The 24,762-nt window shown below is 43.4% G+C and overlaps 1 protein-coding gene across 1 annotated transcript in view; it reads right to left on the reverse strand.

Moving 5' to 3' along the window:
* Nucleotides 1-14,699: 14,699 nt before the first annotated feature.
* CREBBP (CREB binding protein) overlaps nt 14,700-24,762 on the reverse strand; it is an 846,007-nt gene continuing 835,944 nt past the window's right edge. Inside the window, exons 30-31 of the mRNA XM_030211575.1 lie at nt 24,467-24,748; nt 14,700-17,912 (exon numbers count right to left, since the gene is read on the reverse strand). Of these exons, the coding sequence (XP_030067435.1) occupies nt 15,774-17,912; nt 24,467-24,748 (2,421 nt within the window). The 3' untranslated portion in view covers nt 14,700-15,773. The remainder of the gene's footprint in view (nt 17,913-24,466; nt 24,749-24,762) is intronic.

Consider the following 24,762-nt stretch of genomic DNA (forward strand, 5'->3'; position numbering starts at 1 on the left):
GTGAGAACAAGCAGCCTGCTTGTCCTCGGAGAAAGCGAATGCTACATACCTGTAGAAGGTATTCTCCGAGGACAGCAGGCTGATTGTTCTCACAAACCCGCCCGCCTCCCCTTTGGAGTTGTGTCTTCCCTTGAAGTGTATTGTCTTGCTACATACTGGACTGGCCGGCTCGAGCCGGTTTCGGGCGGGAAGACGGCCGCGCATGCGCGGTGCGCGCGAGGGCTAGCAAAGGACTTTGCTAGTGAAGTTTCCGATTGGAGGGGCTGCCGTGGACGTCACCCATCAGTGAGAACAATCAGCCTGCTGTCCTCGGAGAATACCTTCTACAGGTATGTAGCATTCGCTTTATTCTTCTGGAGAAGCAGTATCTGAAGGGGAAATCAGTGAAGCTACCTTCTTCAGAAAACTTCACAGGTTCATAAACTCAACCCCAGGATTGGTCAAGACTGACAGAAAATTCATTTGTTGACGTCCGAGTCTGTTTGGGTAGTGGCCAAGACCTTAATGAGGGTACTTTAGCTGTTGGTATCTAGATATCGATGTCAACCAATATCCTGGGAAGCTTCCTGCCTGATGCTCTCAATATAAACATTGGTTGGATTAGACCACCTTTGATGCCCTTCAAGGTCACAACGTCTATGACAATTCCCCAGGCAATGCATGAGCTTTGACAACGTCACAGTTGCAGGTGTATTGATTCTAGGCAGATAGCAGTCGAGCTCCTCCTCGACTCTGTTATGCAGCTCTGTCTTTAAGACTGCCATCATCTCAAGACTGAAGAGGGCTCAGTAGAGAGGCTAAATCCTCCATCCTGAAGCCTTTGAGTCTGTTGCATCCTGTCCACTGTAGAGGAGACTATTTCTCCATTCTGGGGCACTTTTCTGGATAACTGCAGTTTTTATTTCCAATAATTCTAGCCAACATAAGAAATGTTGTTTCACTTAATGTTATATCTTACCCATAAATGCCTTTTAGTGCAAATTTCACACAACCTATGGCTATCTATAAAGGCAGTGTTTCTGGTATGAACTCATTTTGGGGAAAAAAAGCACGCAATAGGTTTTGGTACTCACTTCTTCAACTGTACTATGGCAATAACTGGAGGGCAGGTAGGCGAGAGGCTAATTCCAATTTTTGTCTCAACCTCTGATACTCTGATTTTCTCCAATAACAGACCAGCTTCAGACAATCAGGTAGGAGGTAACATGTTCAGCAGAGAATGTGAAGTTACTTCATTAATTGCTTTATTATTATGTTACCATTACACTCTCTGATGTTCCTTTGGTACTGACTGCTGGTGAATGTAAAAAGAGCATGTATAAAATGTCATGCAAAAAAAGTTTTATCCCTTCTTTTTCTGTTTTTATTCAATTATTCTAACTAAACTATCAGCAAGGCTTGAAAACGTATCTGTTGTCCACTAGTTTGCTACCTCACAGAAGGCTTTTACTGGGTACTTGTAGGATATCCATGTACATTTTGCTACCTCACAGAAGGCTTTTACTGGGTACTGTAGGATATGCATGTACAGTCACAAAATTCAACTTTTATAATGTAACTCACAGAACTGAAAAAAATATATACTATGTTAGATATTAAAGCAAAGTTATTTACTTGTAGCAGGTGCTCAAAGACAGCAAGATACATAATCTTAGATGGGGATGTCATCCAGTGGAGTTCATGTGGGAATGCTCTCCATCTTGTTTACAACAACTTTTTAGAACGCTGCACCTCATATCTATGCATCCCTTCCACATGACGCTGTTGTGTGGGACCTAACTGATCAATTTTTAGCTTATATGGGAGGGAGGATATGTAAGACTGTGCATCCTGATGTCTTTGGAAAACATCTGCTACAGCTAAGTAACTTTACTTTCTCCAAGGAAAAGCAGGATAAAGTCTTACATGTGGGACTCCCTAGTTACAGGATGCCTGTAATAAAAATAACGGACAAGTAGTAGTTTTGGCCTTGCAGCAGGCAAGGACCAATAATATTAACAATTGAACAAATAATGTTTTTTAAGACATACTGGAACTGAAATAAATGGACTGGGGGGGGGGGGGGGGGGGGTTCTGGATTGGATTCTGGACTCAAAATATATTTTCAAGGATTATTTGGCCATACCAACTGTCACATTGTGAGCCTTATTCCAAACAGTAATGAAATGTAAATGTGTAGACCAAAGACCACATCGCAGCTCTGCAGATTTACTCAATGGAGGCTGAACTCATGGACTACTGAAACAGCCATAGCTGTGACATGATCATCCAGCGTTAGCACAGCCTGGGCATAAGTAAAGGAAATGCAGTCTGCTAGTCAAGTGGAAAGAGTATATTTGCCAATGGAGGTCCCCATCCTGCCCCCCCCCCCCCCCAATAAAAAGCTGGGTGGACTTATTATAGGTTTTACTCTGCTCCAAATAGAAGGCGAAGGCTCCTTTGCAGTCCAAAGTGAGTAGGATGCTTCCATCTTTGTGAGCATCAGGTTTTGTAAAAAAATATTGGTAGTACAATTGCCTGGTTAAGATGGAACGCTGAGACTATCTTCCGCCTGGACCGATATACTCATATCACCCCTCTCCTCAAGTCACTTCACTGGCTTCCGATCAGGTACCGCATACAGTTCAAGCTTCTCCTACTAACCTACAAATGCACTCGATCTGCAGCCCCTCCTTATCTCTCTACCCTTATCTCCCCTTAAGTTCCTACCCGTAACCTCCGCTCTCAAGACAAATCCCTCCTCTCAGTACCCTTCTCCACTATCGCCAACTCCAGGCTCCACCCTTTCTGCCTCGCCTCACCCCATGCTTGGAATAAACTCCCTGAGCCCATACACCAGGCCCCCTCCCTGCCCATCTTCAAATCCTTGATCAAAGCCCACCTCTTCAATGTCGCCTTCGGCACCTAACCACTACACCTCTATTCAGGAAATCTTGACTGCCCCAACTTGACATTTCGCCCTCTAGATTGTAAGCTCCTTCGAGCAGGGACTGTCCTCCTTTGTTAAACTGTACAGCGCTGCATAACCCTAGTAGCGCTCTAGAAATGTTAAGTAGTAGTACTAGTACTCTATTATTCAAAAACTTAAGCTAGATCAGCTACTAAGGGCCTTGTAATGGAAAAGTTTGCGCATGACATTGAGTTCTGCCTAAGTACTGTTATCATATTTAATGTTTCCTTGAAAGTACATAATGAGTTCTGCCTAAGTGTTATCATAGTTAATGCTCTCTTGGAAATACATAATGAAGTAATGATATCATAGTTAATGTTCTCTTGGAAGTACATAATGGACTCTTCATATGGATATTTAATGTTCTCTTGAAAGTACATAATGGACTCTCAGGACAGGAATTGATAGCATTATCATATTAAATGATGAAGTAATTTGTACTAAATGAAATGACAACATGCTTAGGGCTAAGGATGATGTTTCACATGAATCTCTGGAAACCTGGCCAGTTCCTGGGGATGCATTAAGATACTGTCACATCCTTAAATACACGTCAGCCTTATTAAATTAAATGAGATCATGCTTATTGGTCAGTATAAAAGCTGGAAGCTAAGGGCGGACAAAGAGAGGTTTCAGCCCAGGAGCAGGCGTGTTGCCTAGGCCCCTTGTGCCCGCTGAGAGACTGTTTGGCTTAACCGGAATCTCCCAGCCACTGACAGATGTTGTCTGCAACTCAAGCGGTGATGTATGATTTACTTACTTGAATAAATTTTATGTAATAACCTTTGACCGCCTCTATAGTCTATGCTGACAGAGATATTCTCCAAAGAACCTAAAGCAGAACAGGCCTGGAGCTCACCGACTCTGCATATTCCCAACAAAAATAGGACTTTCCAGGTCAGGTATTTTAGGTGGCAGGTATCTAGTGGCTCAAAGGGAGCTTTCATGATCTGTGTTAAAATGACATTGAGGTCCCATGATACTGCAAGAGGCTTAATGGGAGGATTCAATAGACGCAAGCCCTGCATGAAGCAAACTAAAGGCTGAACAGAGGTATGTTTACTTTTTATCTGGTGATGATCGAAAGTAAACCCACCTCTGGTGATGATAGAAAGTAATCCTAACACAATTGAGCTTCAAACCTGACTTATAGATGTAGGAAGTATTCAAGCAGTTGTTATGTAAGACAGGAAAAAGGTTCTACTCTCACAGCAGACAGCAAACCTCTTCTGCTTCAAACCATACAACCATCTAGTGGAAACTTTTGGTAGTCAACAGAACCTGAGACACTCTACTGGGTAAGCCAAAGGAATCCAGTACTACCATCTCAACATCCAAGCCATAAGAGCTACAGGCTGAAGGTCAAGATGTGGTATGGATATCCAATTCCAATTTAGCAGTGTTGGAAAACAATCCAGTTTCCATGGATATCTGGAGGAAAGCTCCAGAAGAAGAGGGAACCCATATATCAGGGGGCAACCAGAATCATAGGCCCTCAATCCTGTTTGAGTTTCAGAAGAGTTGCGCTATGAGAGTTACTGAAGGACATCGTATAGACCCCCCCCCCCCCCCCCGCCAAATGAATAAGGAAGGAATCCAAGGCTAGTTTGCCATATGATCTTAGTCTGGAGCAGAACTGAGGAACTTAAAGATCTATCAAGGGGTGCCCTGCTCTCAAAAGATCTTCCAGGCTGTACCCTCACCTAGTGACTACTACTACTATCATGTCTATAGTGCTTCTAGATGTATGCAGAGCTGTACACATTATAAGCAGGTACTTTCTCTGTCCCTAGAGGACTTACAATCTAGTTTTTGTACCTGGGACAATGGAGAGTTACGTGACTTGCCCAAGGTCACAAGGAGCTGCAGTGGGAACTGAACCCAGGTCGCCAGGATCAATGTCTGCTGCACTAAACATTACGCTATTCCTCCACTGGAGATATGAACACATTCCCCCTGCTTGTAGACATAATACATTACAAACTGGTTGTCAGTCTGAATTAGAATAACTTGATTGGATAACCTTTAGAGTGCACCACATCAATCCTAGCTCCAGGAAGTTTATCTGATGAAGTCTTCAAATTTGGTCACATAAGGAGATTTTAACTATCATACAGATGATTCTTTTAACTGAGAGATTTTCTTTCCTTCACAGAAGACACTGATCTTGTTCAACATCTACACCTACACCTAAAGCAGGGCATACTTTAGATTTAATATTCACAAGTGGAAATTCTGTAAGACACACAATTTAAGTAATGTTACAGATGAATGCTTTGCACATAAGGTTACAGAATATTTGGCTGGTTCTGCTAAGTTCAGCTGGAATATCTCACTAAAGAGAACTATTGGTGAACTAGCCCCACTACAGAAAAAGATCTTACATCAAAAGTAAAAAAAAAAAAAAAAAAAGATCCTTGGTATAATGCAGATCTTGCTAAGATAAGATGGAAATTGCACAATAAGGAACACCAATGGAGAAAATGTAAGACTGGAATTTTCAAAGGATTATAACTTGGCCATCTACGTTTAATGGTTCCTTCTTTTGGAAAGTATACTTTAATCTCAAAACCAGGCAAAACGTGTCCACACTAACAAAACACAATACAAAATATAATACATTCATGGACAATAGGTTCACTTATCAATAATCTATTGTAGGAGGAAAAGGACTCAGACGTCACCGGATTATTTTGTCCCGTGGATTATTTGGGATCAGAAAAAAAGCCAATGTGATCATTGTAATTATTGACCAAAATCCCACCTCCATTCAAAACATTCCACTGATATTAAAATTATATGCTGTGACTTGTATTTCAATCCATTTGTGTGTCAAAGAATGATTATTTAATCTTTAAACATAATATCGGCAGTTGCAAAAACTGTTAACACTGACATTTATCTGTGACCAACTGAGTCCCAACAGGCACCCGCTTCACCGTTGCTTTTTCAAGGGGTGAAAATCAGAGGTCATATGCAATGTAACAGAGCGGTAGTGAATGCAGCAAAAAAACAAAAAACAAACAAACCCCAGCTCATCTGAACAGATTAAGGAACATGAAATAGTTCTGGATTCATTGGCAATAATTTAAAGGAAATAAAACTATTAAGTAAGACAATTTCTCCTTCCCTGTCATCAGACCAGAAGAATCCAGAAATGGATGGGATGTACCAAAGCAGTCCTCAATTCAGGTGGGACACAGATGATGCTGCCATTCCAAAAGCTACATCTGATTGAGCAGCATCAACAACCCAATAATGATGAACAAACGTACCCGAGGACCAAGTCACAGATTTACAAATCTCTTCCAGCAAAACAGGCAAGACTCCACCCAAGAGGTGGAGAGAGCTTGAGTAGAAAGGGCCCAAAGCATCAGCGGGGCAGATTTGCCCAACAGATCCACAGACAAAATACATTCTTGGATCCAATGGGCTATAGTAGCCTTGGAGGTAGCTGCCCCTCATTAGGTTTGGAGAGCAGTACAAAGAGATAATCCGATTGCTGAAACTCATTCGTGACCTCCAGGTATTGCAGGAGGGTCTTTGTGGATATCCAGAAAACAGAGTGATGAATAAGCCAACCCACATACCTCCTTCAAAAACGATGGAAGTTGTAAAGGTTGACTGATGTGAAAACGCCAAAACCACCTTCAGCATGGAACCATCTGAAGGGTAACTCCCTTTCGCAGAAAACCAGAGAAATGGATTCCAGCATGACAGAGACTGAAGCTCTGACTCTCCAAGTAGAGGCAATAGCCATGAGAAAAAGTGACTTCAGTCAGATCCTTCACAGACACCTCCCACATGGGGCTTGAAGGGAGCTGACTGGAGCGTCCTGAGCACCTGATTAAGGTTACACTGTGGGCAAGGAGAGCGCACTGGGGGCTGAAGGCGGACCACTCACCGAAGTGCACCACATGTGGATGGGCTACCAATGAAGAATTGGAGAGGTGACCCCTGTAGCAGGACAATGCTGCCACCTGAACTAAAGAGAGTTATATGCCAGTCCTTTCTTGAGGGCCTTCTGCAAAAAGGTCAGGATCTGCAACAAGGACACACAGAAAGGTACAAGGACCTGCTCAGAACATCAAGACTTGAACATTTGCCAGACCTGCACATATGCCCTGCAGGTGGACCACTTGCATGCCTGAAGAAAGGTGGCAATGACCTCCTCCGGGTAATCCTTCCTCCTCAGCTGTGCCCTTGTCAACAGCCAGGCCGTATGACCAAAGGGGGTGGGATCCTCCGTGGATACCTGACCCTGCACCAACAGGTCCCTTTGGAGCAGAAGACGGAATGGAGCATCCACGAGGAGCCGCACAGATTCACATACCAGGGGTCTCCTGGGCCAGTCTGGGGTGATCAGGATTACCCAACCAAGATGGAACTGGATCTTCTGAAGCACCCGGCTGATCAGTAGTCTGGGAGAAAAGATGTACAGATTGTTGGTGTAGGCCACTGCTGAAGCAAAGCGTCGATGCCCGCTGATCTAAGCTCCAGTATTAGACTGAAGAAGCAGGGGACCATCAGGGGAGTGTCCCACTTCTGTGTTAATGAGGCAAAAAACTTCATTTGAAAACGCCCACTCCCCTGGATCCTGGGAGGTCCAGTTGAGGAAATCCGCCTGCACATTGTCCATCCTGGCAATACGAGCCACAGAAATTGGGGGCACAATCATGCCACCAACTGGAGGAGACAAGCATCTAGCATGAGCTGAGAACATATTGATGTAAGCCAATGTGGTCTGATTGTCCAAAAAAACTCGGAGAGGATGCCCTCAGAGCACCTCCTGAAATGACAGGAGATTGATGAACCCAGCAGCTTCCTTCAGGGTCCACCGCCCCTGAACAGAGTAGTGGAGGCAATGAGCCCCCCAGCCGCAGAGACTGGTATCCGTCACCACAGCAACCCACTGAGTGGTCTGTAATAACATGCTGAGATGGAGATGATGCACCTGCAGCCACGATACCAGGCTGGCCTTGGCTTGAGGGGACCAGCGAAGGTGACAGGCATAGTCCTGGGACACTGGGGACCAGCAGGAGAGGAGCAAGAGCCTGAGGAGTCTCATATGAGCCCTGGCTCAGAGCACTACCTCAAGAATCGCCGCCACGGATCCCAGCACCTGAACATAGTCTCACACCTGAGGGGCCTACAGCTCGAGCAAGGCCTGAATCTGGCCCGGTAACTTGATTAGTCTGTAATCTGGCAGGAAGACACGACCCTCCAGCGTGTTGGAAGAGAATTCCCAAATACTCCAGCGAATGAGTCAGTTGCAACCTGCTCTTGGGAAGATTGAGGATCCACCTCAGCGAGCCCAACAGCTCCATCACCTGAGCAGTGTCAGGCTCTGCTGAAACGATGAGGCCTCGAATGATCCAATCGTCCAAGCACGGGTGGACCCAAATCCCTTCCTGATGAAGAAAAGCGGCCCAACACCACCATCACACCTTGAAGAAGGTCCGGGGTGTCGTTGCCAGCCTAAAGGGCATGGCCCAGAACTTGTATTGCTCGCCCAGAACAGCAAAGCACAAAGTGCCTGTGCAGTGGCCAGATTGGAATGTGGAAGTATGCCTCCTTGAGATTCAGGGACATGAGGAACTCCCCCTGCCGGACTGCCACAATGATCGATTGGATTTTGAGGGACCGGTTCACCCGCTTGAAGCCCAACACAAGCCGAAAGGAACCCCCAGGACCACAAAATAGATGGAGAAATGGTACTGTTGAAGAGAATTCCCAAATATTCCAGCGAATGAGTCAGTTGCAACCTGCTCTTGGGAAGGTTGAGGATCCACCCCAGTGAGCCCAACAGCTCCATTCACCTGAGCAGTAAGTGTCAGGCTCTCCTGAAAGGACGAGGCCCTGAATGAGCCAATCGTCCAAGTACGGGTGGACCCGAATCCCTTCCTGATGGAGAAAGGCGGCCCACCACCACACCTTGGAGAAGGTCCAGAGTGCCGTTGCCGGCCTAAAGGGCATGGCCCAGAATTCGTAGTGCTCACCCTTTCGGGGGCAGAAACCAGCTGAATTGCCCCAGGGGAAATGAGGTCCCAAAGCATGCCGTTGACTGCCCATTGCTTCTGCATAGCTTTGCATAGGGAGACCAAGAAAAAAGTCTGCGATGAGAGGAACTCTAACTCTAACCATTTCTGATAATGTTCTACACCCACTGGTCCAACGTTATCTTGGTCCACTCTTAAAAAAACCCCTGAAAAACGCTTCCTATGACGAAGAATGGACTGGAACCCCATCATTGGGAACTGAGTGCAGCAGGGGTTGCTCAGGAAGTCTGAGGAGACCGCTTGTCTCCATGAAAGGGCTGCCGTGACTGATATTTGGGCCTCTGAAAGGACGGCACCTGGCCAGGCCTGTAATGCTTTGCATTCTTCAGCTAAGGGAATGACAGACTAGCATGGAGAGACATGGGGCCTATCCTAAGGCAAGTGCTGACTAGAGTTTCTTAGACCCTTCACTAACTTTTCCAGGTCCTCCCTGAACAGAAGTTTCCTCCAAAAGGGAAGCTTGGTAAGGAGCTGTTTAGAGGTTGCATTGGCCGACCAATGCAGGAGATACATGAGCCGCTGGGCAGTGACTGCCAGCATGACCTGTTTGGCCAAAGCCATGAGCAAATTATAGAGGGAGTTCACTAAGTACACCAACCCCGTCTCCAGGGTGGGAAATTCCAGGGAGATGACATTCTCCGCGTCTGACAGCATATCAGCCGCTTGCTGTCCCAGTCCAAACAAGCATGAGCAGAATAAGAGATGCAAATGGAGGTCTGGAAAGACAAACCTGCAATCTCAAAGGAAAGCTTGAGCAGACTAACTTCCTATCCTGGGTGTCCTTGAGGGCAATTTCATCCTCTCCTGGAAGTGTAGTCCTCTTTGGTGACTGCTGCTACCAAGGAATTCACCTTCAGGAGCTGAAGCTTCAAATACTCCTCAGAAGGAATATGGTACAACCCACCCATTGCTCTGGCCACCTTAAGCACAGCATCCGGTATCTCCCACTGTGCAGAAATAAGCTCCTGAATCACCTCATGCCCTGGAAAGGTGCATGTGGGCTTCTTAGTCCCTGCCATCAACGGACCGGAGGCCGCTGAAGGGGGAGAGGGAGTAGAAATATTGAGAACCTCCAGAGCCTTGGTAACAAATGAGGGTAGCTCTTCCTTATGGAAAATGCACACTGCTATGGGATAATCTGCTTCATCTGAGGGAAGCTTGCCCTCCTCCAAAGGCTCAGGCTGCTGGGAAGCCACAGACAGCCCTGAAAGTCCCCTGTCCGAACCCGGGGGGGGGGGGGGAAGAGGAGGAGAAGTGGGATCTAATTTCAGGCACCGGGTCCACCTTTCTCCTCCTATGGGGACTCCAAGCCCTGGGACCCACCTTCTGAATAGGAGCTCAAAGAGGAGAGGATCTCTTCAGTAAATACACCTGGTGAAGTAACAAAACGAAAGGTAAAAAAAGGCAGCTGGCAGCAAAGCGTCGACCCCATAGGAGGTAGAGGAGGCAGCTGAAGAGCCTGGCAGACCTGCAAATGCAAGGAGAGCAGCCATCTCAGTGAGGGGAGCAGAGCAGTGATTTTCCAAAATGGCTGCCGCTGATGGGCCCACCACAGAGTCGAGGTCAGCACAGGAATTAGCACTACCCGTCATGACAGCCAATCTCACGCCCCCCCCCCCCCCCCCGGACCGCTCCAGCAGCCAAAAACCCCATCTGCCACGAACTGGGGGGTAGAAAAAGCAGAAGCATTAAAGACGAAAGTAAAACCGCGAACCCGGAGCTGACAGCAATTAAGAATTTAAAGGGATACTAACTGCAGAACCGAAGTTGCCAAAGAAGTACAGGAAGGCTGGATTTGTGGTGCCTCTCGACCCCCACTGCTCAGATGCTGCCCACAGACTACAAGACCTGTGGAAGCTGCACCTCAAAGGGGACTGCTGCTGCCTGAGCTCAATTTAGAGCCACAAGGAGAGGAATTACCTGTCCTAAGAATATATTTCTTCTTTGTTTTGTTTTTTGAAGTGGAGGGAGAAGCTTACAGCCGCAAGGGAGGAGGGGGCAGGGGAGGGACATGGCGCCACCAGGTGTACTCCAGATGGCACCAATCATGCAGAATGCCCCGGGCTCAACCGAACCAAAGGAACAGGAGCCCACTGCAGCACAGACCAGACACAGATGGAAAGCTGTCCTCAACCTGCTGGAGACAGAGAATACTGATTGACCAGACTACAGGCTGTCCTATATATCTCAACTCAGTGTTCTCCATCTCCACCTGCAGGTAGATGGACATAATCCATCTGTTTCTGAATTCATTTGCTCTGATGACAAGGAAGCTATGATTACCGCCAGTTTGAGTCATAGAAAACTATTCCAAGTTATAAATTAGCATATTTACGTCCACGATTGACAGATCCACCATTAAACCAATCTTTGTGAACTAGTTACAGGCCAATCTCCAGCTGACCCTTTCTATCAAGACTCTTGGAAACAGCTGTCTTTGTACAACTGGAGGAACTTCTAGAAAAGACAAACATATTGCTTCCTAACTAAACAAATTTTAGAAAATTTCACAGCACTGAACCTGCTTTTAATAGGTATGTTAACTTATATTCAATCTAAATCACATCAGGATGAATTAGTATTACTTTTCTCTTAAGACTTGTCATCTGCATTAATAGATTATGATCTTCTATTAACTGGATTAGCTAATATTGATTTGTCTGACACCATACTTGACTAGCTTCATTCTTATCTGAGCAAGCGTACCTTGGTCTAATTCCTCCTCTACTCCTCTAAGGTGTGGGGTGCCACAAGGTTTAATTTTGGCACCTATGCTAGTTAATATTTTCTTAGCACCTCTGGCCTTATTAAATCTAAACTTTAGAGCCGACTCCTTTAAGCCAATACTGTTCAAACTTTTGACAACTATTAATGTTCATAACTCATATGACACATTGTTATCTTAACAATAAACTTGACAGACTGGTTGGAAAATAACAGGCTTAAATAAACCCTGAAAAATCTAAAGGTTTAGTCTTCTATAGAGCTGAATCTGTTTCTCCAAAATCTGCATTATTTCTGGCTGGCAAGAAAATTTCAGTAGTGGAATCATCCAGGTTCTTGAAAGTTTTAACTGACCATAAGCTTAATTTCAAGGCACATTATTTCAAATGTAAGCAAGGAATGTTTTTTTTTCCTTCATATGATCTTACCACTAATGAATCAATAGCAATTCTTATAATGACTTTGTTATAAGTAAGCTAGATTATTGTAATGCTGTTCTGTGTGGTATATGTGCCCTTGATATTAGGCCCCTGAATTGACTGGGAGGAGTGGGGGGGGGGGGGGGGGGGAAGGATACCTATGACTATGAGAGTAGTTGGACATTCATTGCCTTTCCTCTAAAATACCTCCTTGGATGAGGAAGTTGGGTTGGGAGTTGGCCTAGAGAAAACAGTGCTGCCTGATGGGGTAGCAGCCTCCTGTACCTTCTCTCCAAAGAGATTCTCTACACAGCATTGTACAGCCATGTGATTCTGCAGATGTCAATCTCCACTATGGAGACTCTGGACACCATATAAAAAAAATATCGTAGTCAAATGGACTGTGCATTTTCTACAGTCATGCACTCTGGCTACTAAATGATGGAGTTCACTGGTTCTTTCCTGGGAAGACTGTCAGCAAAATCTGCCATACTGCACATAATGTTCCACAAGTGCATGCCCATGAAGACCTAGTAAGAAGCTATGTGGATGTAAACATAGCATTCTGGTAAAAAGATTTTTCTAGAAGATTCCAAGATCCTTGCTTCTCTTCCGTTGGCCTTTTTGAGAGCAGATTTGACCACCATGGAATGGTAAGGAAGCTATAGCTTTTCAAATTCTGGAGCTTTTTGAATTCTATACAGAGAGCTGACCTTCTTGTTAACTTGCTACAGAGAGGAGGGTATCCCACATTATCTGTACTTGTTTCAGATTTCTGTGAACGGGCATGTTCACAGCTTCCTTGGCAGAGGAGGGGTGTCATCGAAGATATAACCCTGACAAAAATCAATGAACAAGAGCTCCTTGGGAGAGATTTTTTTATTGTGTGGTAGGGAGGTAATCTGAAGGAATTCACTTCTGAAAAGACCTCTGGCTCCTCTTCTGATACTCAGGAGTGCTTAGACTAACTCTGTGTAGGAGACATTTGAGCATACCTCGAGCAACTGACCTCTTGGTCAGGCCTAGACCTGTGGTTTCCAGGTACCGGAGGATCTTTCTGTGCAAGAAGGAAGCTTCTTCCCTGATGGACTGGAGATTGACACAGTCTGTACTCAGTCTGATGCCCTTCAAAGCCTTGGTGTTAATGCAACCCCTGCAAGCAGTGAATGGGATATTAAAAGTGGCTGCAGCACCTGGAAACTCAGTATTGATGCTCTCGAAACTGTAGCTTTATGCCAGGCAAAGCAGTGCTTCATGCAATCTTCAAATTTCATTCTGAACTGCTACTTGAAGGCTGCCATCAACAAAGACCGAGACATCACAGTCAGTGGCCAGATACCCTTGAGACTCTGGGGTGCGTATCAAAAGCTGTGCCTTAGCTCCTTGGAGTCTGACACACCCTTCCAATGCCAAGAAGGAGCATTCCTTATGTCAGATGTGCTTCAAGAGCACTGGTGACCTTGGTGCCTCAATGCTCTCGGCACCATGCTTGAAAAGGGGGGGGGTGGGGGAGAGCAATGCTGGGTGCACTTTGGTCTCCATCCAATATCTAGCACCTTTGTCCCTTAGTGCTGATTAGGACTAGGATGAATCCTAACTTTTCCTCAGGAGGAGATCAGAGGATGACTGACTCCAAGGGATCAAATCACTCTTAAAGTCAATGTGTCCTCAGTGTCCAGATGTAGCTCCAGGAGCCATAAAGACCAGTGCTTCCAATACTGATGTCAATGGTCTGGACTTAACAGAGAGAACAAAATGACCTTCATACTGATTCTCTCGACTTTTAATTCCCTCCTTGACATCTGTGAACACAGAACACAAGAGGAGGAATCATGGCTGGGTCACACACATTGGAAGCACTAATTATTGATTTCTGCTATGGATATGGTCCTGCTACACCTGGCACAAATTTTAAAGCCAATGGGAGCATTTTTCTAAGACATAACTGGAAAAATAGCCACAGCAAAATCAAAAGACTTGATCTTGAAAGGTTACCTAGCTGGATATACAAAGTCTAAAATGGGCAGAGTAGACTGTAGAACACAAAGAAAATATAAAACAGCTGACAAATCTAAAGAAAATGATAAGATATTGAAGAAGGTCACTACACAATGACAGGACTTACTATAATTGTAGCACAGTGATTGTATCACTGATAAATGTTTTTGATGTAAGCAGAGGAGAGCACAGTTTTGTGCGACTGTTAACTCAGCAGAAAAAATAGTGACTGGCTAGATCCCACGTGACAGCAGTGGCAAGATGCACACATGTATGGTGCAACTTTCTAAAAAGTTATTATAAACAAGCTGGAGAGTGTTCCTGTGTGGGTTCTGTTGGATGACATCACCCACATGTAAGTTTATGTAAGACAATTTGTCCTGCTTGTCTTTGGAGAATTTGCTATCACTAACACCAATGTCTGACAGTCTTTGGAGTCAATGAAAGTTTCTAGTCATATCTGACAGAAATAAGAATAATTAGCCTCTCTCAAGTAGAAAAATAAAACAGACTCTCCTCACATGAATTTAAAGAACAGAATACATCTTAAAAACTTCTGTAATTTATATCAATTTTAAGCAATACTTTATATACAATGGAAAAAAAGACATGCATAGTCCAAATACAATGTTGAAAACAGCATTTTCATAACAAAAAACCCAAAACACAAAAGTGTTAATACCATGTACATGGATTCAAGGACCACCCCTTTGTCTGTTGCACACAGTTTATTTAACAATATGATATATAGGTAAGAAATGAGCTGCTTTTTGTGGGTTTTCTTTTACCATTCTATACAGTGATTGATTCCTCCTGGATTTTCATATTTATAGGTAATTATATAGTTTGCATGATTTATACTACAATTGCTTTTCCTCATTTCAAGTTTCATGTTTGAAGAAAGGACTGAAAATACTTGCTTTCTTCTGATTAAAATCAGCACGGTCTATGAAGTGAACGTCCCTAATTCTTTCGCACACGTGTCTAAAACAAGGTTTTTCCATAGAAACAAAGAAGTTTCTACACCTGCAAGATGAGGATTTTCTTTTTTAGTGTCTGCTAGTATACAGGTATATGTGCAAAAGTCTATTCCTATCTAGGGAAGGGAGGGTTTCTTCTCCCTCACTCTCCCTTCCCCAAAGGTAACACTTGAAAACGTCAGCAGAGACTTCCCCCATAGAAAAAATACAATTTTTCCAGCACGGCATCTTGAAAAGTTACCAGGGCAGTGTTAAAACGCTGCATTATTTCTGGAAATTTTCTGAACCGCATTTTCTTTCCCAACCCCCATTCTCAGCTAATGTTGTATTTGAAGCACAGGTGATTTTAAATTCTTGAAAATACAAATAAAATTATGAATATAAGGAACTTTCCCCTTAAAAAAAAACCCCCAGAAAACAAAATAAGTAAAACCCAACAGCAACAAAAAGTCAGATGTTTCAGCCACCTGGTTTTAACAGAAAAAATATATTCTTTGTATTGTTTAACAGCAATTCATTTTCCCATGTCAGAAGCTGTGATTTCCCCTAGAAACTGAAAACCACTTGGATTTCTGACATTTTCAGTACAAAAAGTTCAAAGAACACGTAAAGAACAACAACAAAAGTGTTGCTCTCATAAATGCTACAACCCCTCTACAAATTTTTCTAGCGTGTCTCCCGTGGTATCTCCAACCAGAGATAAATCATTTGACAACGCACTCCTGTTAGGGGTATTTAGTTGTGGAAGCATTGCACTCTGTTCGGGGTTGCCCAAGTGTCCCTGATCCATGGAACTAGCCATGGTTGCAGCAAGTCCTGGGTGTGGGGAACCAGTCTGAGGTGATACGTGATGAGGTGAAGGCTGAGGCTGTATCCTTGGCGATGGGCTGGAATGTGGAGGTTGAGATTGAGGGCGTGGGGACTGAACAGGTGCAGGAGACCGTACTTGGTTGGTAAGGGAAGTGGCAATCTGCTGGTTGGGAAGATGAGATGTTGGTGGCTGTCCTGAGAGCATGTGCTGTTGAGGGCTCATGGGATTAGGCTGACCTGGTGACCCTATCTGTTGTTTCATTTGCTGCTGTTGCAGAAGCCTTTGTTGCAGTGCTTGTTGAATGCTGGGGGCTCCCTCACTTCCCATGCCTGCCTGTCCCATCTGATTCAACTGTCCCATTTGTGACATCTGCCCCATAGGCCCTCCCTGTATGGACAGATGTTGTTGCATGCGTTGTTGTTGCATGGCTTGGGAATAACCACCAGGTCCTTGGGGCTGTTGAAACTGACTATGTCCTGCCATTCCTCCTGCTATGCCAGTGCTCCCTTGCTGCTGCTGCTGCATGATTTGTCTTCGCAGCATCTCTCTGTATTGCGGACTCACATTTGCCATATTTGGATTGTGTCCAGGGTTCATAATGCTGATTGCTTGCCCCTGGGGGTTCATGGCTCCCAATCCTTGCTGTTGGGGAGGAACACTAGGCCTTTGGACACCCACTGACAGCGTGTTAATATTTTGCAGACCAGCTTGTGTGTGCATTCCTGGCTGTTGCATGCCTGTCTGAGATTGCTGTATGCCAGGTTGTGACTGCATGCCAGGCTGATTAGCCACATATTTGGCTGTTCTCTGCTTGATGAAAGCTGCCATAAGTTGAGGGTTAGATTTCAAAATATTAAGGACTTGCTGCTGTTGCTGAGGAGAGCTGGGTGATTTTAGAGTCCGCAGTAAGTCTTGAAGTGCATTTGGTGGGATATTCCGTGGTTGCTGTGGAACACCAGGCATCCTAGGCCCAGCCACTGTCTGTTGTGCTGACAGTGGCATAACAGGCCTTGGAATTCCTGGTTGCATTGGTTGCTGCTGGGGCATTTGAGTTGACTGCCACTGTCCTGGTTGCATATTGGGAATCACAGGACCACCGCTGATGGGATTAGGCCGAGGTATGTTCATATTAACTTGCTGAATTGGATTCACTGGACCCACTGTTTGGTTCACAATTCCAGGGCGCACAGTAGGCAAACTGCTATTAATATTGACTCTATAAAGTTGTTGCTGCTGCTGTGCTTCTCGCTCAATCTGCCGAGCAGCTTCCACAGCTGCTGGTGGAGGCTGAGCAGGTGGCGGAACAGACGGTGGTACCACCTGGTTTGTAGGTTTTCCCTGGGACACTGTTGAAGGAGGTTGTGTTCTGGACACAGTGGGGTAGCTAGGGGAAGACATACTTACAGGGGAAGGCTGAGGCTGGGGTGGAGGCTGTGGAGTTTGTGGAGTACTTGGTTGCTGCGTGGGGGTACCAGGTGTTGCTGAGGTAGGAGAAGGCAAACTTTGCTGAGACACATTGCGGGTGTTCATGGTGGCCATCCTTCGTCGCATGAGCTGAGCTTGCTGCAGGCGGTGCTGGATCTGCTGCTGCCGCAACTTATGTTTAATATTGAGACAGAATGGCACAGGGCATTTGTTCTCTTGGCAGTGCTTGGCATGGTAGCAGCAAAGAGCAATGAGTTGCTTGCACACAGGGCAACCACCATTGGTCTTGCGCTTGCAGCCCTTTGTATGCTGGACAACCCGTTTCATCTTCTGGCAAGAAGGAAGAGAGCAGTTGGCATTGCGGCACTGGCAGGCATGGACCAGAGACTGAATGCAACGTTGGATGCTCAGACGCCGTGACTCCTGGGGGCTCTTGGACTGCTGGTCACCTTGGCTATTGCTTTCATCATCCAGACCCAAGCCCCATTTCACCATCTTATGTTCATGGCTCTTAGAATTGTAGCAGTTAACACAGAGGTCATAGTCCTAAAAAGGAAGATATGAACACAATGTTAGCCTTAAACAGTACAGCATACTTGCAAAATAAAATTTAAAATCTCACTGTACAATAGTAATACTGTCAAATAAGAAACCATGGCATGGCAGTTAAACAGTTCCTTTTTTCTTTCCAATTTAGATTTTTATTTCTGAAGAGAAAAATATTTAGTTATTCATATTATACATCTAAGCAAAACAGAATTACTAGACTGATGTTCTAAGAAATGCAATCTTAGCTTATTAGAACATGTTATACAGAAGGAAACAAAGCTGAGAAGTCTAGCTGAATTGAGGAGGGGGGAACCTTTTCAGCCTGGGGATATATTTGTCTATAGGCAATTACAGCATTATGTATCTGCTTTAGACATGGCTGTTGCAATCTTAGTTGGGCACCAATTCCATTATTATTATTATTTTTCTGCAGATTGGGGGTGGGGGAGCGTCTTTCGATATTCAACTCCATCTGGCTTTGTTACATATAGTGCCTTCTAAAGATGTTGAGGTTCTAAAAGCATGATGGAGTTTAGATTTAGGTACAGCACCAGTTTCAATGAATGTGTTCAAATTGACTTCCCAAATTCCTGAATTAGTGGTCAGTGCAGAACTGAGGGATTGCCAGTTGCACATTCTTTACTGTGCTTCTCTTACTCAAGCCCATGAATATAAGATAGGACAGGTGGTTAAAAGCATCTGTTTACTATTTCCAAAAATACTAGAACAAGGGGGCATGCAATGAAGCTACAAAGTAGTAAATTTAAAACGAATTGGAGAAAATTTCTATTCACTCAATGTATAGAGAAAAAATATCCGCCAGAAGGCGGAGAACTCTAGACGCCCCATGGACAACAACAAGAAATGAAATAAAAGTGGGAGGGCGACCAAGGATTCCAAAGACTGAAAGGATATATAATAATAAAGATGTTTATTGAGGTATAAAGACTCAATAAACATCTTTATTATTATATATCCTTTCAGTCTTTGGACTCCTTGGTCGCCCTCCCACTTTTATTTCATTTCTTATTCACTCAATGTGCAATTTAACTCTGAATTCGTTGCCAGAGAATGAGGTAAAGGCAGTTAGCTTAGCAGGGTTTAAAAAAAAAGGTTTGGATGCTTCCTAAAGGAAAAGTTTATAGACCATTATTAAAATGGACTTGGGGAAAATCCACTGCTTATTTCTGGGATAAGCAGAATAAAATGTTTTGTACTTTTTTGTGATCTTGCCAGGTATTTGTGACCTGGATTGGCCACTGTTGGAATCAGGATGCTGGGCTTAATGGACCTTTGGTCTGTCCCAGTATGGCAATATTTATGAACTTATGTAATTTGTCAAAAATGTGATAAAGATATTAATTTGTTTTTTCATGCTTTCTGAGCATCCTTGAATATAATAGCCTTTTGGAGGTCAGTAATTTGCTATCTGGCGCAGCTATTAGACCATTCAAAATAATTTCTGCAGCAGGTTTCCTCTTGGATAAATATGAAGTTTTTGGAGTACTGCACAGAGGTAGTTATCTTTTTATATGCAAAGCAGGACTGATTTGTAAGAAAGTCATTCATAGTGTATGGATGGGTAGAGATCCACCTGCTTTTTGGAGTTAGCAAAATAGGCTCCATGCTTTATAGCCGATGGAATGAAATTGGGCTATATTTTCTGACAAACAGAAAAAACCATTTTCTTCTTACTTGGGATGCATACATACATTTGTTGTCTCCCAGGGCTCATAGTCCAGTGTTAAACTCCCTTTAAGTAGAGGAGAAAGGGGGGTGTCCAGCATAATAAGGTACTAAACATATTTGGGTGTTTCTTTTCTTCATGGGATCATTAGCGGGCTTTAGGGAATATTTTGCTTGATAATTATTGATATGATGATGATACGTTTAAGTTTCATTTCAAGACTATAATGAAGTATAAGAAAATATTCTCTTCAGGATGCATGTAGGGATTAGCTAATGTCTTCATGAGGCTCGCTATAGTTGGTCAAAGCTGGCAATTCATAGTAACATGGAGTTGTTTTGAGACATCATATTTCTCTTTCATAAAGGGAATACATGTATATGAGAAAAAAAAATTCCTGTTGGATTCACATCACCTTAAACTGATTCTGATGAAACTCAGTACTAGGTCTCTAAGTTTGCAGTATGCATTTTTTGCATACACGTTTTGTAAATCTGGGTCTTGCAGATCTTTTCCTTTTTATAGAGAAAATTAGTTGCCCCAAGGAAGCCCTTTTAGAGGAGATTCTATATATGGCGCCTAAAACAAAAAATCTGTGCTGAAATCAGTGCTAAGCGTATGCTTTAATCAGCATCTACATTTATGTACCTACCTATTATAGAAGATGCTTAGTTGATATTTCAGCACCTAAATCTATGTATATCCATTTACACCAACAAAAATGCACAAAACCCAGTGCATAGTTTTAGGCACACTGGGCCATATTCTATAAGTATGCATGTAAACTTCAGAACGCCTATAAAACACCCATTTCCCTGCCCATAATCGCGCCCCTTTTTGCTTGCACGTTAAAAGTTTGGCGCACATCGTTACAGAATACGCTTAGCAAGTTGTATGACTAAATTCTAATCCGTACCAATTAGTGCTCATTATTGCTTGTTAAGTGCTATTGTCAGTGCTCATTAGCTTATTAAGCCAACTGAGTTGCGTGCATTGTTATAGAATCAGCACCAATTTCGGCACAGATCTCTAGACACGCTACATGGAATCTGGGGGTTTACAGGCAAAAAAGACAACTGAGGTTGTCTGAAACTGAACATAAGGAAGAGGCAAAGCTCAGGTTTTGGATGTGGAAACTATCCTGAATAAGTCTGTGGTGTCTGGGAAGAACATGGAATATGGTTATGGACACTTTGAGGTGCATATTTTGAGATATATTTTTGCTTTCAAGGGGTGAGGATAAAAAAAAGTTGCTTCAGTGTACTGAAGAATTTGTGAGCAGTGGCATACTAGCACCAGCCTCTAATAAATTAATAAATCGAAGGGATATTTAAAAAGAATAGATTGTAAGCTCAAATATAAGAATGAAATAAAGCTCATAAATTACATAAGTAATGCCAACACTGGGAAAAGACCAAGGGTTCATCGAGCCCACCATCCTGTCCATGACAGCGGCCAATCCAGGCCAAGGGCACCTGGCAAGCTTCCCAAACGTACAAACATTCTATACATGTTATTCCTGCAATTGTCGATTTTTCTCAAGTTGTCAGATAGGAGTGTGTATAAACATAAAATTGACATAAGATTTTGAACAAAATTTTTTGAGGAATGATAAAAATATTGTTTAAAAAATTTTATTTTGATGGCATTAACCCTTTTTTTCTCAGGGGCCCTTTTACTAAAGTGTGCTAAGTTTCTGCATTTACTGTGTGTTAGATGCAAAACTAGCACACAGTACGAGCACAGCTAGTACAGTAAATGCAGGGGTCTTTGAAAAGCATCTGTCCTGCATTTACCAGTCAATACCGCATTATGTGCCAGATAAAAGGAGAGCACCTGTACTGCCTGCCACAGAAGTAACATCAGGGCTCCTATACAAATAAATAGGCACAGCCTACTGCAGTGGCATAAACCCATCATATCGTTTCTCTATTCCTGCACAATCCTCCAACTTCTCCCCCATCCCATCAAGCCAATAAGCCCCTCCCCTGAATTCAAGCCCTGCCCAAGCGTGCAAGGAAACCATGCTGCTGGTTTTAACACATGGTAGCTGTTAGCATGGGTCCAAGCTAACATCTGCCATGTGGTAAAACCCACACTACCTGCTTAATACAGCTTAGTAAAAGAGCCTCTTAGCTAATTGTTGGAGTTGCCTTTTTGAAAATGTCATTATTTGATATTTGGAGGATCCAATTGTGTCATATATCCTACTTGTTTATAGACATCACAGGAAATTTTAAATTGAAAATCACTCATGAGTTTCATTAGGTGCAATGATATTCCACCCCTACTGGCCACAGATATCAAAAGAACACCAGGCTAAATTTTTATGTTTAAAGCAAAAGCATAAAGAAAGGTAATAGTAAACTAAGCAATTTAGTGCAGTAAAAGCAGAATCATCAGGCTACATTTTGTTGATGCTTTCACACAATGCACATGTTCAACAATAGTTTTATTACCTGGAATCTCTTGATTAAAAAAATATGCCACAGTATTTGGACGTATACCAAAAGCGAGTAATATTGTTTTACATTTTTCACTTTAAGTTTGTAGTGGTGTATTCACACAAAAAATACTGGGGAAACAAATCATGATGTATAGAGCTTGCTAGTCAGCCGCCTTTGCGGCCAGACTCACTGAAAACCAGCTCAGCTGTGGAAACAGACTATACTGAACTCTCTGTTTACCCCTTCACAAATTATTTAGTACAGTAGAGAGTTTTATAACACTCGCTTTTGGTATATGCCCCTGCATCCCGGTTTTGAGGGATTTTGAAGGGATTGACTTTTTGTATACAGATTTTGTCTCTCTCTCATGGATTTCGTGTTTTTGCACAGAATTTGGAAGGACTTATTTTATGGTATATCATGTAGCTTTGCAACCAGCTTTCCAGTCAGACTCTTGAAAAGAAAATATGGCAAATACATAACAAGTGATGCTTACAGCCTTATCTAATAGTCCAGTGAATCCTAACTCAGTCCTGGAGACCAACATAATGTAGCGTATCATGTCGCTTGAATTCCGCAAACTTCCAAACAAATGGTTCAAAACGGACCACAAATTTAAAAAGTATCAAACAACGCAAAACTGTCTAAGCACAGAACTGACAAAACAGATAGGTCTTTTGGGATTTCTGAACAGAATAAAAACATGACAGCAGATAAGGGCCAAAAGGCCTATCCTCAGCAACCACTAACTCCTCCTTTTCCTAAGGGATCCCGTGTGCCTGCCCCACGCTTTCTTAAATAAGAGTTTGCAAATCACATGGTAATGAACACCATACTGCAACAGTTTGATAGGAAACCAAATACTCAAAGATTCTTTTATAATGTATCCCAGATGCTGCAGGGAAAATAGACAAATCGAGAATCAAATGCTCTAGATGATCTAAGGCTACCAGGAAATAAAAATAGGCTTACTAAATATTCAGGACTGGTACTATCAAAAATCTTGTATAATCAAGTTTATTTGATATACTGCCCTTAGAGCACTCCTCACAGTGGTTTACAAGTATAGTAAAAAAGGAAATACAATGCCAGTTTGAAGTCGATCCTAGCTTGTACTGGAAGCCAGTACAGTTGAGTCAATGCTGGTGTCGCTGTATCATATTTCTTCAGGCAAAAAATTAGTTTGGCAGCGACATTCTGAAGCAACTGAAGTTTGGTACAAAATTTAGCAGAAGCAATTGAATACAAACTATTGCCATAGTCCAAGTGAGATAAAAACGCCTGAACTAGAAGAGTAAAATGCTCCATGGTGAATAAAGAACAAATTCTGCAGAGTGAACAAAGCTTTAGAAAGACTGTTTAACTTGTGGCTCAATTAACAATGTTGAATCCAACAAGAAGCCCGTATGTTGTGGTGAGCTGCACCAAGATAGCACCAGTGTAAAAAAGACAGGACTAGCCGTGACCTCTTGATAAAGTGTTCCACAAAACGGGTGCCTGTCAGGGTCCTGTTGGCTGGGGTCCCTTTGGCGGGGCAGGGACAGAGTTCACGGGGACGGGGACAAACGTTGTCCCTGTGTCATTCTCTAGTGTAGAGCACAAGCGGCAGGTACAGGCGGACCTCAGCTGTGCTGGGGATAGAACCTCCAAGTGGCCGCGGGGTAGCCCCAGGCAGGTGGCTAGGTGTTTTGTGACAGGAGATAATTTGCATCCTTTACTCTGTTCTCCCATTGAACACTTCTGGCTTTCTTTCACCATTATTGAAACCTCTCTATCGCAATTCCCTAAAGATCCTATTTCAATAGTATCCTTCGAGGATACTGCACACTGAACCATACGCACCTGGGAGACTGTTGGCTCCTCCCCCCCATTTTACTTTAAAAGCTGTTCCATCTCCTTTTTAAATGCTAGCACCAGCAGCCTGCTTCCATCACGATTAAAGTGGAGCCCATCCTTTTGGAACAGGCTTCCCCTTCCCCAGAATGTCCAGTTCCTAACAAATACCTCATCCCTGCACCATTGTCTCAAACCATGCATTGAGACTTCGAAGCTAATAACGAATCAGGAGTGGATAAGCCAAAATCGCAGGTCTGGTTTCAAGATAATTGCTACAAATATGCTACATAGATCTGCATACTCCAGGGCTTCAATCTCACATATATTCAAACAGATATCCTGAATATCAGACTGGTTAAATGTGAATCCAAGACTGGGTTGGGAAACACCATCCAAGTTCTACAGTGTTAAAGCAAAAGAATATCCACATATGTCAAATGGAAGAAGAAAACATTACTTTCCTGCAAGCAGAAGAAAGAATTGAGCAGTTTCTAGTAAATATGTTTGTACAGAACTAAAAAGACATGGTTTGGTTATATATACGAGTCCAGTCACAAGATTATGCTAAGCCTGCTGCTTACCTCACAGACCGTACAATGCCACCTCGTTTCCACATGGTGTTTACATTCATTACATGTATAAACAAAACGTTCCTGCCCTTGGGTGTGTAATTCTACCAACATGCACAGCGTTGACCACTTGGAGCGACGCAGTGAGGAAAATTCCCAGTGCTTGTCCCTGGCTAAAGTTAGGAAGGCATCTCGCCCATCCATCAGGTCACAGCTTAGCATTGGGTCAGGGTCCATGATAGGAGGCAGTGTGTTGATGACAGGTCCTGCATGCAGATGAATTACAAAAAAGACCTGCAACAAAACAG

The sequence above is a fragment of the Microcaecilia unicolor genome, chromosome 8 (genome assembly GCF_901765095.1).
Source record: "Microcaecilia unicolor chromosome 8, aMicUni1.1, whole genome shotgun sequence".
NCBI classification, from domain to species: domain Eukaryota; kingdom Metazoa; phylum Chordata; class Amphibia; order Gymnophiona; family Siphonopidae; genus Microcaecilia; species Microcaecilia unicolor.